This window comes from Lichenostomus cassidix, chromosome Z, assembly GCF_008360975.1.
Source record: "Lichenostomus cassidix isolate B80296 chromosome Z, HeHo_3.0, whole genome shotgun sequence".
Lineage (NCBI taxonomy): Eukaryota > Metazoa > Chordata > Aves > Passeriformes > Meliphagidae > Lichenostomus > Lichenostomus cassidix.
The window spans coordinates 41,256,595-41,273,602 of NC_139511.1; the positions used below are offsets into that span (position 1 = coordinate 41,256,595).

The window sequence follows — 17,008 nt, forward strand, 5'->3', positions numbered from 1 at the left end:
TGTCTGCCTTTTATACAAAAGGCCAGCACAGAAAAACCTGTATAAAAAGAGAAGCTTCCTCCCACTATAATGAGGACTGCTACCCCGCAGAGCAAGTAGCACTCACAGAAATGCAGCAATTGGTCTTAGCTAGTACCATCTCCACAGAGGACAAAAAACCATCTTTAACTAGAGAATGCTAGAGAGGCAGGTGCCACTTCATTGCAACAGCATCAGAAGACTTAGCAGAGCAGCCATTATCGAAATATCATCTTAAAAAAAGTTCTGAATTATATCCCTATGCTACAAAAACACTAACATCACGGACAATGATAGGTTTCAGAGTACTGACTTCCATGACAGTGCAAACCTTTAAGGAAATCAAGAAAGAAAATCTGCCACTGACAAAAAAGAGGGAGAATATCGCTGTGTTCAGTTCTATATAAAGAAGTATGTTGATATTTTAGTCACTCCCAGAAAAACATAGTGCAGTATAATCCTGATGGAACTCTCTTAACTTGTTTTACAAAAGCAACTGAACAATACAATGGTATTAGACCACTTACAGACCAGTGAATTCTTTGCATCAGTTTTTCATTTGTAAAAACTTCCTTGACTGCTGCTTTAAAAATATACCTATACTGCCAATCCGGGTATTTATTCCAGATCCAAAGACGTCATTAGCACAGCAAAAATGTTTTATGGATTTTTATTTGGCTTTTTAAAACAAGATACATTGGTCTTAGTGGAATGTCATCATTTGGAACAGTGAAACAATCTCTTTTCAGGTAAGAGGTATCTGCAAATAATTACAGCAAGGTGCTTAGTTAAGTTCTTTGAAGTCTCTTGGTATCTCTTGCCTTAAATAATTTCCTATCTATACACGGAATCTTTGCTGATTTGATCATCAGCTTCTAAAAGGCTACCTTTCATGATGTACCTCAGAGAGAAACTTTTAAATCTACACACTCACGAAACCTGGATGCTTTAAATTTAATGAAGGTAAAAACCATCATCTTAACAAAACCCAGGAGTAAAAAGAGCAGTGTCCCACTCTTTACTGAAAATACGGGAAAAAACATCATCTGTAATAATTTAGCAATTCTTACTTGGAAGCACCTTTGATGACATCGGTCAACATATCTCTTACCCTGCAACAGAACAGAAAGAATTTACACCACATTTATTATAGTACAGCATGAACTCAGCTAAATTACTCTTAGGTCTTACATATGTCCATTCTAGGTTAACAACTGTATCAGCTATCTATCAGAAAACTTAGTGCAAAATAATTACAAACATTTAATCTGTAAAAATATCTATGTACCACCCAAAGTTTCTCCATGCTCATGTGCACTCCCAGTGTTTTATAAAGGACTCTTATTCGATTTAATATCACTTTTTGTAAAATGCTGGTTCATGCAATAGCCATAAATCTGCTTTTGAGCACATCAAACATTTAAGTTTCTAGATCACTGTGCTATGTCCTAGCATAATAAAATCTGAATGCGTTATAACGGACAAGCATTACAATTTATTCAACTCTTACTATATTTCTGGAAACCACTACAGGCAGTTATGCCATTAGGTGGTATAGTAACTTGAATCGATTTATATGAAAGCCATATGAGTAGTTACAATTTCTTGCACATTATAATAGTTGTTTTATAGCAGGCTACTTGTTTGCCATTGTTTATTTTTGCATTCATATCAAGACAGACACAGTCTCCTACATTGACAGATATGGATGAGGAAAGAGATCCTCTATTTTAAAACATACAATTCTATCATGGCCATGCATGCCATTCTACATAGAAAAAGACAACTTTAGACTGAAAATGCATGTCTGCTAAAGCAGGGCTGTATGTTACAAGACTGAGCTACATTCAGGCCTTCAAAGAAACTTACCCAGATTTTCCTACTTAACCACGCTGCTTTTGCACACAAATTCAAACCCACCACACTAGAAGAATTTACAACTTGGTAAATACCAATGAACGCAAAATTGCCCACTACTTACCCCATAAACGATTAACACAAAAGATTATACCATGTTAACCACAATTAGGTTAAATCCATTGAGCAACAAAAATGCCTAATGGGTATTGAAGTTAGAGCCCTGGAGGAACCAAGCAAATAAGTGGGAACTGGAAAAGATACTAAAGCTACTGTTGGGCTCCAGTTCACTTACTGCTTTGATTTCTTTCCTGATAAAGGGAATTTTGTTCATTTTTGACATGGCTTACATTAACACCATTTAGGAAATATAGAGCAGAAATTCTTTCAGGAAAAATCTAAAAAAGCAGTATTGCTATACATATATATATATATATATATATATATATATATATATATATATATATATATATATATTGCTTTTTATACCCTGTCAAGAAAGGGATCTTTTCTACCACACTGTATCATTCTGGATCTTACAATGAAAGCTTCCATTCCAGAATTAGCTGGAATAAAACATACACAAATTTTTTATTCCTCTTGAGTGGGACTTTGTAACACAGATTTTTGATTGAAACACACAAAGGGTGTTGTGGCTTTGTACATATTTTGCTTCCAATACACTTATGAACAAGCACAGAAACATATTTATACTGTCCATGGATAGGTAGTTTTTCTTTTCTTGTGAAGCCTCCTACTTCCCACCTTCTCCTGGTCATGCACATAACATGACTAACTCCTGACAGACTGAGACACTTCTCACCTGACAGAAACAGAATGAGTGGAGGATATGGATCAGGGTGTGCATCATGTGCTTGCTTTTAAACATCCTCACACTCAGTAATGCCAGCTTACTGTACGAACTGAGGTGTGTCAATCCACCATGACATACATCAGATTGTGACTCACAGGTCTTTCAAGGCATTTTCAGTGAGACAGCTCTTAAAAGTCTCAAGAAGGAAATTTTTATCTTTGCATAACTCTCCTCCTTTAACATGTTGTAATACCCCCAAATTCTTCCACTCTTTCCAGCTGCTCACCCTACAAAGTTTTCAGGCTCTGTTGAGGGGAAGGTACCTGTAAACCTATGCATATGGGAATCCTTACAGCTACCCAGTAGTTTTTCTTTCCACTCCCTTCTCCCACCCTGGTCACTGGACCTGGTAGTTGCTTGTTGCTTTGTTGGTTTTTTTTTTTAGTGCTCATACACTGTACCTGGTGGTTGCTTGTTGTTTTGTTTTGTTTTTAATTAGTGCTCATGCAGCCTTTAAACTTGAAAAATTAAAGGTTGTGAAACCTTGCTCTCCTCTGTATCCCCACCTGCCATTACAAGTGATCAAGAGCACACAGGCACATCCTTACCACAGCCAGGCTGTAAACTGTTTGTACTGCACCTCTTCAGGATCCTCTTTTCCATGTTTTAACTGCATCTCCAGCTCTGCCTGCCTCCCCTGCAGAATTGCAGAATAAGTCAGAAGTGGATCTTACATCACAAGATTTACTTACATTCTAAGATTTCTTCAGACAATACTCAGGTGACACATGTAGCCCTCAGCCTTACGAGGGCTAGTTCATAACTGACCTTGACTGCTTTGCGTATGGGATCCCACAGCAATATACAATATATTAAGGAGAAGAATTCATAATTTTTTCTGAGTGAGAAAAGCAAACTGCAGATGGCATAAATGACCACAAATACTGAGGCATCTATCTAGTACATGCAGAGCCAAGTTCCCTTGGGAAGGGCTACAACAAGCAGGGAGTGAGCTTTAGAAGCCTGCATTTAGAACATGGATTCTAACAGCAAAACATCACTTTCTTGATGCTCTGCTTAAAGAAGAATTCTTCATCATTTTTCTTTACATAACTCTGACCTCCCTGTGGTTTTCCACACCGTTATTTCTGCACATTTAAAGAGGAGATATGGATTCTGCCCTCTAACATGTTATGACATATGTTATAACATACATATGTTACCTAAACATATCGAAAGCAGCTTTGCTTTAATGTTCAGTCTCCAACAGAGAGAACCAAAGCTTAACTTGTTTAGGTTGTCAGTTACTGCTCCTTAGCAGATTACTAAGCCTAAAATGAAAAATACAGACACATACACTTTGTTTTTCTATATTGAATGCTGGTAGCTTATGCTGAAAATACAACACAGTGAAACTTGAAAATCCAGGTATCACTCAAAAAATGTTTCTCCACAGAGATTAAAGGAGTATATACAACACACTAACTAAAAAAGAAGGCAGTATAGCAGTCCAGAAATACTGCATTATGAATAATCCAGACTACTCATCTTATACTGTAGTCTCTTTCAGTAACCTCAGATGAAATGTACTACAAAAGCATAAGGAGTAAGTAAGAAGCAACAAACATAGGCCCTGTTGTCCTGTAAATGGCAAGAAACCCTACAGATCCTTCAGAAAAAGTCTGGTAAATGCTAAGCTTCTTGTGAAATCTTGCCTTGGAAGGGAAGCAAAATAGGAAAGTAATCAATATAAGCAACAATGTCCCCCAAGACCTAAACCGGCAATTTGAATAACTGCTGCTTGATTTGTAATGGCCTTGGTCTAGGAGCTCGCATTTTGTTGACAGTCAAGATAAAAATTGTTTTAAAAATGTGGAACAGGCATATGTTTTGCTGCACAGCAAAAAAGGAACAGTCAAAGCTTCTAGAATTCATTCAGCAACCTGAGCTGGTCCTGCTGAAAACAGCTGATGTCGCCTAGAAATACAAACAAATAAGCCCTTCTAGTAGCACAAAGAGAGCATTCTGGAAGGCAGCTATTTGCTAAACCTTTTTTAGATAATTTGCGTGTTGAAAAACCAAATGATACTACATTGGTCTAGATATCAGGTCAGCTAACCTAATGAAAGAAAAAATTTAAGATATTTCCTAATCATTAGATAGGGCTAAAAAAACTGAAAGAGGAGTCTCCTACAGTGTGGCAGGATTATGTGCCAATTAAGGGAAATTCTTTTTAATGAATTATCCCCTGTTAGCTTCTGTCTCCTTTGTGGTACTACTCATTCAAACTCTCTACCCAAGCAGCAGATTAAAGCTCTAGCTAAAATTTCGTCTTCTAAAAATTCTAAAAATTGACACATTCTTCAAGTTGACACATGAACAAACCCACATGAATCTGAACTGTAAACACAAGCTGTAATTTTACCAAATACCTCGGATTGTGCTGTCATTAACTGAAGACTCATTTTTATTTCCTTTTCATAAATGTTATAATTAAGCACCTCAAGCAATACTTTTTAAAGAAAGTTTTGTAACTTGTACGAGTGCTCTTGTTGGCAAAATTAAATCTCATACCACTTGAATAAGCATTTATGTCCACAACATTATAAACCTTGAAATTACCTGCAGGACTGCATTGTAGGTTCGACTCATAAATCCTAACCAGGACTGTGGCAGCAGTATGGAGTGGTGCCATTCAGAAGGCTGAATGTTTACCTGTGGAACACATCAGAAAGGTCAGAAGCAGTTACATTAAGTCTAATATAAGCAGAATCTATGTTCTCCAGTCTGATTTGCAGACAACATTCATTCACTTCCACAGGCCATTACACATGGCTGCAGGAAACTAAAATGATAATGTACTTTCTCCTTTCTGATTTTACCCACACCAAGTTACTTCCAACTTCATTACCCAGGCCAGTCAAAACTGGCTGCTTCAGGAGTCTTGCTACATTAAAGCGTCTAGACAATATGGTCTACCAGGAACACCTAAAATTTGCAGATGTGTTTTATGACAACAAAACCGCTGAGGTGCTTTTCGTTAGTTAACTTTCTTCATGGCAGTAAACACTTTGCATGTATGTGGAATACAAGGAAGACAAGAGGGAACTGAACATCACAAAACGAAGAACACTAAAATTCATCTACAACAAATTATTGGACACGGTGCTGAAAATTGTCATATAAGCACAGCAATCTGCTATTTCAGTGTAGGAAACCAGTAGCCTTTACTTGTTGTCTATCACTGGACATTAACGGTAACAACAACTACACTAAGTGTTGGTTAATTAATACTAGCAACCACTGGCAAAGGTGGTAAGAGAAGTTCAGACTGTTTTTGGAGTGCACACTTCATGTGTAAGAAAATATTGCCAGGTGGGGAGGTGCAGGGAATGAGGCTCAAGGGAACTTTGAACCAAGGACGACTGCTTGTGAAAAATGGCCACACTCATCTGGGGATTTCTTAGGTACATCACTTGACCAAACCAAGCAGCCTAGCAGTTTTTAAGGAAGAGCTGCAGCCTGATACCTGAGGCTATAAGAGATTGCATGAACTTGGAGCTAGTAACCCGAGCCTGTTGACTGATGCTTAAGAAGGTCATGACTGCCTGCAAAGACACAAAATCATTAATCATGTTGGTCAAAATGCAAGACAGGTAACGCTGCCAAACCACAGGAGATACTACTGCTCTATGTGTTCAGGACAATACTTTCATGTCAGTGAAATGTTTAGGCATGTATTTAAATGCCCTGCTCACATATGGGCCATATAAAGTGCCACTTCAGTGATTTTATAAATAGGGCTAGCAATACATATCTGTATCAATGAAATAGAAAGGCAAGCTTGTTAAATTTTAGATTTTGCCTAGAGGCTCTTTTTAACGTACTTGCATGCATATACTTCCAAATAGACCTCCTAACCTTCCTTCTTGAGAAAAAAAAATTGTCTTTCTCCAAAGCACAGTAGACTGAGGAAAAGAAAAACAAAAATCTGTCAGAAACTTAATTTCTGAATACTGTTTCATCACTGAAGGAAATACACTCAGTAAATTCAGTAGTAGAAACCAGCACAAACAAATTCATATTCTGAACTATGTCCATTAAAGTATCTAGGCACACAAGAATACACTACAACGATTTCTGTTCCAGAAAATCCAATTATCATCTTAAGGCACTTCACATAAAAGGTTTGAATAAGCTCTTGAGTATCTTGATTACACCAAAACCAAACCAGGAAAGAAAAGCCCAGAAGGAGCTTTTCACTTTACTTTTCAAAGATGCACATCATCACAGCACATCTAATAGAACACACTTAAAAATATGCAGGGAATGCTTCTTCCATGAGTATAGAGAGTGCTTAACATGATTATTACTTGTAGAGAAGTATTTAATACTGCACAACACAGCCCCACTACTCAACTTTGCAGTTGTACTTGTATATATGATGCATGAATATGACAAAGTAACTTGTGCTATTTCCAACACATAGAAAGTGCTTGGATATTGACAAACATGCAAAGGGAAGACCATTCTCCATTTAAAAAACCCTACAAATGGCACTGGTTCAGAGTGTCAAAGCCACCGTCTACCACACTAGTCTGCAAACACTGGTCTGCCTCTGTGTTTTCTGCATGCAGGGTGAACTGCTCCCTTCACCTCCACTAAAAAACGAAAAGATGGATAGGTAGCTGAAAGCCTAATAACTTTAACCCAAAACATATATGAACAGAATCATCACAACAAATGGTACATGATGTGAACACACATGACTATTCATCCCCAGACATTTTCACAACAGATTAAGTGAATCTGGTGAGAAATTATTCCTATGAATTTCTATGAAGTATTACTTGTAAAACCTGAAACAGTCACAGGTAATTATTTGGGGACTTCTTGTGCAGTGTGATCCAGGCAGCCGTAGGAAAAAAGAAAGCCCATAGTCTATACTAACTTCTCACCATTGTGACTACAGTAACTTACACGTCCCCTCAGAGAGAGGTTAACAAGCTCTGTTTAACAACCAATCAAACAGCACGTCCCCATTTTGGGGGAATGATGGTGTTCCTCTTTCAACTCACCAGTGACCATTAAAGAGCAATGCAGCATTTGAAACATATCACAGTCTATTGAACATATTTTCTTCTTCCCATGAAATACCTGTTCAAATAACATTAAAAAAATCCTTCTGCATCTTAATCTGATCCCATTGACAGGTATCACAGATGCATCCAATTCCTCGGCTAGAACAGCACCTAGGTGATAAATTTAGTCTGGCCCATTAAGGTTGAATAGTAAATTATCTTTTTGCTGCTGTGTGGTGGTTTTGATTAGCCCAAAACATCAGTGAAGTATTTTTAACATCTAGGAGAAACTTGGACGCCTCACAAGCTGTTGTAGTAGGCCTGGGGAGGTGTCTGAGGGGTGGGGTGTGGCACAAAGATGGCTCCTGTGTGTCCTGAGTGCAAGTTCTGAAAGTTTTTACATCAAGTCCAGCAGAGCCAATCTCTGATGGCTCTGAAGGTGATGGACATGCTGCTGGCCAAGTCTGGGCCAATTAGAGGTGCTGGTTATGCCTCTGTGAAAACATATTTAAGAAAAAAATCAAAACAAGGCAGACATGCACTTCTTTCACTTCTTTGTAGTTGGAGGAGGAGGAGGTGGAGGTGAAAATATGTGAGGGAGAAAAGCATGGAGACACAAAGGTCAGTGAAAAGGTGGGGGAGGAGGTGCTCCCAGTGCCAGAGCTGGAAACTCTCTGCTAGCCATGGTGAAGGCCATGGGGGGCAGGACGTCCTCTGCAGCCCATGGAGTTCACAGGAGTGCAGAAATCCACCTACAGCCCACTCCAGAGGAGCAGGTGGATGCCTGGAAAAGACTGTGAACCAGTGGGAGTCTCATCTAAGAGTTAAAACTGCAAAAGGCCTTGACTGGGAGAGATGGGCCTTGCTCCTGGGATGGAAGCAGCCTGGCCTCAGCTCGGGAGAATCTGCACAACACCTTATGGACAAAAAGACTCACAAAGCAGCAGAATTCGGGTGGGATGTTGCTCATGAGATTGGACCCATGCCAAAAAAGTCCCCAGAGGACTGTCTCTCGTGGGAAAGAGCCCTGGCTCAGTAGAGAACCCCTCTCCCTGATGGACTGACCAGAGAACCCTTCTCACCCTGCCCCCTGTCTGTGTTGCTGGTTTGGAAAGAGGGAAGGGGCGTGAGTGCAGAGACGGCCTCTTAAGAGGGTGGGGGGTGAGAGCAGAAGAACTGTCTGGAGAGAGAGAGAGAGATAAGTAGAGATAAAGAGTATTTGTAGTAGAAGAATTGTAGCGATGAATAGATTTAAGAACCTGCTCTGTGGACTGAAAGAATGACCCACACCCTGCCCCCTACCCAGCTTGTTGGTTATAAAAGAGGAAAGGGGGTGAATACTATGGGCTCGTAAGAGGGAGGGGGGGGAGTGAACAAAATAATGTATGAAAAGTTTATTTTTGCCTTGCATTTATCCTCCAATTCTGTTAGGTAATTAAATCACCTTTTTTGCAACTTTAAGCTTGGAGCCTGGTTGCCCTCTTTTCGTGCGTCCTCCTGGCAATGTCCTATCTCAAACCCATGACATGTGGTTACTGTTAGATCTGAATGGCAGCTAAACCCAGGTATATGTTACTGGTATGTTTTAAAGACTTTTAAATATACAAGAAAAAATCTTTCCTCTGCATACAACCCTCATATAATTCTTTCTTTGGCAGCAGAATAACACACATCACAGTTTTACACATAAAGAATCTCATAAAAATGAAACAAGTCTTTTCAAGCCCCTCACATTGCCCCAGTTGCCAAAATCTAAGTGCAATAATGGCAACTATGCATACACAGATACAGATACATACGTAACCTGGTTCATATTTTACAGATGTGAGCATAGACCAAACCACTGAAGATATAAAAATGGTATTGTCCCAGTATGGTAGCGACTGCTTAGTCCTAACCAAGAAAATGTCAACTGCTGAAGATTTTTCCAGGTAAATAAATAGATGCCTGCCATCCCAAATTAATTGAATTTTCTTGATGTTTACATCAACCTCAGACTTTATTAAAAACTTTATGTAGACCTCAATGCTTCAAAGGCAACTCTAAGACTTCTTTTTAACAGAATACTTCTTTGCTTACTTAAAAAGAAGTCACTGTAAGGGTTAACCACTATGACATTTTCCGTCTTCCAAAATAAAAAGGTGTCAAAGCAGCAGCAAAAAAGTGTCATTCTGGTAATTCAACCCCCCTAAAACACCTGCTCAATGTGCTGTGCTGAACCGTGAAATGATTACTTTGGAAAAACACGTTAATTCCTATAGCCACTGCAAGGATAAGATGGGCCTAGGTCCTACTAAACCAATTTTCTTTCACCAATTTGGCAGTTTTATAGCTTAAGCTTCCAGTCTTTACTGTTAAACTCTGCTCCCCAGAAGAACATTGAGAACCAAACAAACATTAAGGCATGAGATTTAGTTAGATGAGCCCAGGGACTTGCTTCTCATCTAGCCAAAGGCCCAAACACCTTCCCTCTAACCACCGTAACTCCAACTGTCTCTATGTACAAAGGGAAAAAAAGGCAAGAAAAAGCTTTGACTCTTAAAGCAGTGTAAACTGAAAACAGAAATACTGATTTTTTTATCAAAATTTCATGTTTCCTGTAGATTTTCTCTAAAAGGGTGCAGTTAGCATTGTCTGAAGATATTTTGTGTTTAGGTTTAAAATATAAACATATTTGGATTTCTTTTTAGTTTTATTATCCCTTGAATCAATTGACTTGGGTAAAGTACTGAGATACTTAGTAAAATATTTCTGTCTCCAATTATTGTACATATTCACTAACTTGACGTAGTTCACCACATTCAATAAAACCCCCATGTTTTGTCCAGCAAACCATTTTAAGGTTGCGTTTCTATGAAGGTAGCTTGTTTGCACAGGAAAAGTCAATTTTGGATATGCTGCTGTGTTTTATAATCATTGCTAGCACATGCAAGTTTTGTTTTTTTTTTTTTTTTACTGAGACTTTATTTGATACTTTAGTAGGGCAACAGGCAAGTGTTTACAACACAGAAGTTCAGAACTGATTTTCATCCCACTGTAATTTGACTCATACAAAACTTTCACACATGCCTTTTATGATAATGTAATTAAGCATGATTTTCTTCAGAACCTCTGTCACTGAACTCAGGTCTCTCTGAATGAAGCAATTACATACTGTGCAGAACTTTTCCTTCTGAAGACTATGGAAACTTGTGCTTCATTCATAACCCATTACTCTAAATTTGTTCCTCTGACATATGAAATATCCCTGTGGACTTTCCCTGGTGCTCTCCACTGAAGCTTCCAAATAGAAAACATTCATTAATTTACACTCCTGTGATAATTAGGGGTACTATCTCCAGCTTCTGCTTTCATTCTTTAGCAGCAAAGACGTCAAGCGGGAAAACATCTACTAAATTTGCACACATGGTTAGGTATCGTGAAATCAGTGTTGAAGGGTGGGGTTTTTTTTATTTTTCTAGTTTGAGAGAAGAACTTGACATCTGAAGTACTTCATAATCCCACTGACACTGACTTCATAATACAGAGCCAGGGATGGATTTCTATACCTGAATGTACAGATGTAGACTGGCTTTTGTCCTAGTACATCTGGCATAACTTCCACTGGCATATAGGTGGTGTGTCTGGGGCCACAAGACATGATTACTAGTTTTTGTGCCTTTTCAGTCCTGAAGGACCAAAATTGTTAAGATGTTATATGGAAAGCAGAAGTTGTATGTGTATGTTAGTACATGGAAGTGTTTGAGAAATGATACAGAGCCAGAAGACTGCACTAGCCAGAAGTAGCCAACTTCAGCATTGCACGCATTAACATCATTTGACTGGAAACTTCAGGCAAACTACGTGGCAGACAGGTTTGTTAGACAGGGAACTGGTTGGTTTGCTTGCTCCAGAAAGACTGAGGGAGTCAGCCAGTACAAACACAGTGTGAACATGCTGAAGCTGGACCTGAGAGCAAAGCCCAGACAGAGCCATGCAGATGCATCACAGGACAAGAATGTAGTCCCCATAACATCATCCATGGCACATGCCTGTGTTCTAGTGTCAGACTTTCAGTTTGTAAACAGAAAACTCTCCAAACACTGCACACACAACCTTCCCACTCAAACACTGTGCTACACTTATTTCGTAACTGAAAGTGTTTGATATCAGTGATTTTAGTAGCATCACAGAGGAACTTCACAGCAGATAGGCCTCACACCTGTTGGGTAACAGTCACAAAACAGTATCAGGAGCCAGATCACCCCCTCAGATACACGTAAGTAGCCCATACAGAAATACAAAATGACTGTTTCAATAGAATTATTTTATGAACTCTGAAAGAGTTTAACACACTTCCACTTGTATTAAAAACTGCTCCCACTAGCATAAAACTGGGAAAGGAACACTTATTCCCCTGGGTCCAGTTTAACTACCTTTTTTTTTTTTTTTACTGTCTGTAATTTTCAGAGATGAACTTTGATATTAACCATAAAAGTACCATAATTCTAAATTCTCTGACAGACTTCATTACAAGCACTTTATTTTCCTCAACGATTAAGTGAGGGCTTATTTCATGTCATTTTTCTACGACCACACCACAGGTATCTGCACGGCTTCAGTGGTGCAAACCTCATAGGCCAGGGAGCTGAAACATTTAAGACACAAAATAAAATATCAAGTCTTAGCAACGCCTAGATACTGTTTCCCCACAGAGCCCCACCATTGTTCAGACCTGGTGTTCACCTACAACTGGTTACACGTGACAGGTATCAGGTACATACTTATAGCAGTCTGCAAGGCAGAAAAAGCCAAAGGTCACCTTTTGCTTGTCCTTCTGATTTTTAGAAGAGGCATTTCAGCAGCGAACACTTAAAAAAAATTATTTACATATTCAGTTCAAGTTAGTGAGGTTGAATGACCATGGTGGTGGTGCCAGCCTGATGGCTGGACTTGATGATTCTATGGTTCCAGTTGTCCCTCACAACAACTTGTTAATTATGATACATTTATACATGCCATCGCTAGCTGATACCAACACCTAATGAGCATAAAAAATGAGATAGTAAAGCAGGCAAAGAGATGTAATACTCCTGAAAAATGAAGAAGAGACAGCATCAACTTACCTCGTGAATGAGGGCGACCAACATTTGCTGGAAATTGCGGCCCCTGCTGGCCAGAAATCGATTAATGGGCTTGCCATCCTTGCCCATGTGGATTGGGAGGTCAAAACACAGCAGCATGCCAGCTGAAAGAGTGAGGGAAGGGGAACAGAAAGGTCAGTACCAACACTCACTCCAAGTCAGGGGAGAACCCAAAGCAAAATAAGGTTAAATTAATAAAGCAAACAATTCAAAAAAATATGCAAGCATATTTAAGTGGCATAAAACATGGTTTCTTAAGCTAATTCACCTTCAGATTAATACAAATCTTTGGGTCAAAACATGCATATTTGTCTGCTTCAGGAAAGTGATAGCTTACCTGCAAGGCCTGGTGTCATGCCTGGTTGCTTGTTCCTCTCATACATTTTCAGCAAGAAATTTGGAACACCTGCTACTGTCTTCCCCTGGTCTGAGCGTGTGGTCCCTCCTCTCAAGGCAGAATGATACACAGCACGGGGCATGTTGGTCATCTCCTGTTTCACAAGTGATGTTGCAAACTCTTCAAATGCTTGATGACATACAATGCAGTGAAGGGAGAAGAACGTGAATGTGAGTCTGACGACTGAGAGACAAAGCTAATCCTGGAAACCCCAGAATGCCACCCCAGAATGCTCCACCATAGTGGAGCAGCAGTCTAAATCTGATGTTGTAGCATAGGAACGATTGACATCTACATCTGGGGATTTTTTTCCACCACTTGTAGTCTCAATGAAGTGGGAAACAGCACTACTGAAAATCATGGGAACTTGGTGAATATAAGAAATGTGAGGAAGTTCCAGCATAAAGCTACTTTATTCAAAAGTGATATAGGTGTATTTAGGATTGGAAAGAAATACTGCCTTAACTATTCCATGAGCTGTTGATTGCATTCTTTGACTTTGACAAAATTAACAGTAATAGCAGCGCATGCTGACAGAAGGATACATAGTGGAGTAGCAGTCTAAATCTGACTTTTGTAGCACCTCAGGAAGGGCACCTACATCTGGGGATTTTTTCCCTCTACCTGTAATGCTGACGTTCTTCAAACAAAACCCACAGATTGCAGTCAACATCTTTCACTGCAGTGATATATAGATAGAAACTGTAAGTCTTTGTCTTCAAGCCGCAACACTTCAGTTTTGTTGGAAGAGTATATATTGACATGAAAACACTATCCACCTACCTGCTCTAGACTTTTTATAATAACTTTTTTATTTTATATATATATGTATAAATAATTATTTTTTCCTTTTCTCTCTCTCTTTTTTTTTCTTTTTTTGTATTATTGTTGTGGCTACAACAATAGGGAAGAAATTTGATGACACTGCATTATAAAACATCCACATGTCTATATAGTCACTGCAATAACATATCTGCAAAGTAACCTCAAATACTGGATATATTATACCTCCTAAAACTGCAGCAGGTGTTAGAGATAACAGCTTGATATATGAAGAACCTGGAACAAACAGATTTGCCTCCTGATCCTCTTCATCTTCATTCATGTCTATCTCTTCCAGTGAGTCAACTTCTGGTCGTGCCTTATAGATTTAAAAAAAAATTAAATGTCAGCACAAAAATTCCAAATCCCCATCACCATTCAGGATTCCAAGTGTCAAAAATACTAATTAAATATGAAAAGTTACGCATTTCATTATTTTCACTCAAATTCATAATTTCGAACTGAATGAATAAAAGCTTTTCTTCTACCTGACTGAATGGCAACACTGGTGGATAAAAATCACAGGGTGTGTAAATATGTATTTGTAATAGTAAAATTAATCTTGACACAGCTGAACTAATAGTCATAAAACTTTACTTTCACCCTGAATCTTCTTTAGTTTAACAATGTTTTATATGGGCACTTTAATATAAATAGAACATTTTTGCTAGACTTTACTCTTACATATTAGTTTTTGAAAGTTGAAATACTGTAACATATTTACATTGTTATCAATTAACACAGTTACTAATTTTCTAATGACTGTAAAGTAACTGCACCAATAATACAGAATTATGTATTACAATGAAAGATTTAGTCTCGCAGTAGTGTTTATATATTTCCCTTATTCTGTCTTGTGGTCTTCTATGTAAAACACATTTTTCATTTGTAAGGTTTATGCCAAACCCTTCTCACTGCCTTATATAAAGTGCATTTTTTAACTTTAAAGTTGCATATTCCAGCCTTTGCATAACAGCCAGTTACAACACACAAACGTAGCCTATCTTTTAATAAAGCAGTAAATAAAACCTTTACTATAAAGCCGTACGATTCACGATGCCATAAAGTACCAATGGACTATTGAGTATCTCATACAATGCAAAAAAAAAGTCACATAGATGACTTTATGTTCATCTCCTTGTACTCTTTAATTTTATTAGGTTACTGAGTCAACTAATCAGAAGTTTCAGAGTTTAAAAGCCCTCTGCATACTTATAAAGCTTTTTAATAAGTACCTCAACTCCTTTCTGACTGCCTTTATTGACAAAAAGGTAAAATGTTATGATGTAAAAGTTTGCAAGAAAAACAAAGGAAAACTTTTCAGCTTAATTTCAAAAACTGCACTTACTTTTCAAAAACTGACTTGATTGTCTTGGGAACAAAAGCACTATGAATGAGTGTGATTGCAATGGAAGAAACAGCAATCACAAGAGCTGCGAATGTCAAGACTCAATTGCAAGTATTAACAGAAGAGCATAAAATGCAAATCAGCTGCCCAAAAAAACTCAGCTGATTTAATAACAAAGTAAAAAAACTACCTTCTGACTGCTTAGTCAGATAAGTTTCACTAAGTTTCATTTGTGCCTTTCCCTGCTCATAAGTCTTAACTATGCTAATCACACATGGCATCATCTCATGTCACCAGCAGGAGCTTCAGGAGGCACTCCTGGTTTTCTGGCAGAGAAGGCACAAGGCCTAGTTTCCCTCTCAAGAGGATATAACCCATGTCAGATAGTAGTGTCAGATGTGCTTACTATTAAACATATAACATGGCTACCTGTTCAGGAAGATGAAGAATTGTATGTTCTTCAGAGCCAAATGATGAGAGTGATTTATAGGCTGAAATGGCTACAAGAGCATCCTAGAAAATAATTAACATGAAGAAAAAGAAAATCACAAACACAGCATATAGTATTGCTAACTACTCGAAACTCTACATACAAAGAGCTTATCAAGTAACCATTGAATGCTCAAAAAGAGGTTAAAGAAACAGTATTTTCCTGAGGCACATTCGCAATTGCTTACTTTTTATGTACACAACGCAAAGTAGCAAGACCAATTATCTAGGTTTGGTAACAAGCATTCTGAGGGTAGTTTCGGTAGAAATATCCAAGCTATGAGAATCATGTTGATTACACACTGATGTTTTAGCCATTGCTAACAAGTGCTTATCCTAAAACAAAGACTTTTCAGCTTCCTGTGCCAGTAAGCAGGTGCATAAGATGCTGAGAGGAAGCATGGCCAAGACAGGTGACCTGAACTGACCAAAGCCCATATCACAGACCTTTATGCTCACTATATAAACTAAGGGAAGTTGGCAAGGGGGTACCCATTACTGCTCAGAGATGGAGTAGGCATTCCTCAGTGGGTGGTGTGCATTTGTGTTGTGCAACACTTGTTTATAATTGAGTTTTAGTGCTCTTTTTCTTTTTGTTATATTCCTTTCCTTTACTATTATTATGGTCATTATTGTTATTATTATTATTACATAGTTACTTTATTTCATTTATTAAACTGTTCTTGTCACAAACCATGGGGTTTACCTTTTTCCACTTCTCCTCTCCATCCCACCACAAGGGACGGGAGTGAGCAAGTGGTTGCATGGTACTTAGTTGCCATCTGGGATTAACCATGGGGCTGAAAAATGCACTGAAATAGGTTGACAGAAGTCTTAGACTTAAACTAAAATACACTAGGTCTACCAGCCCCATGGTGATGATAGTCCAACATTCCCACTGCATTACAATACTCCACAAATGAACTGAGTTAGCTGTCATAGCAACATCTTTGTCAAGTATGCTTCACCATGTCAAGGCTGAAATCTTCCAGAGGAAGTCAAATTAGTTTCACAGAATCACAGAATATTCTGAGTTGGAAGGCACCTAGAAGGATCATC

The 17,008-nt window shown here is 38.4% G+C and overlaps 1 protein-coding gene across 2 annotated transcripts in view; it reads right to left on the reverse strand.

Moving 5' to 3' along the window:
• Positions 1-17,008, reverse strand: part of FOCAD (focadhesin) — an 89,657-nt gene that overhangs the window by 23,536 nt on the left and 49,113 nt on the right. For both annotated transcript variants that reach the window (XM_085043581.1, XM_085043580.1), the window contains exons 19-25: positions 15,890-15,973; positions 14,299-14,431; positions 13,231-13,419; positions 12,876-12,997; positions 5,312-5,404; positions 3,298-3,386; positions 1,089-1,130 (exon numbers count right to left, since the gene is read on the reverse strand). In XM_085043581.1, the coding sequence (XP_084899707.1) occupies positions 1,089-1,130; positions 3,298-3,386; positions 5,312-5,404; positions 12,876-12,997; positions 13,231-13,419; positions 14,299-14,431; positions 15,890-15,973 (752 nt within the window). The remainder of the gene's footprint in view (positions 1-1,088; positions 1,131-3,297; positions 3,387-5,311; positions 5,405-12,875; positions 12,998-13,230; positions 13,420-14,298; positions 14,432-15,889; positions 15,974-17,008) is intronic.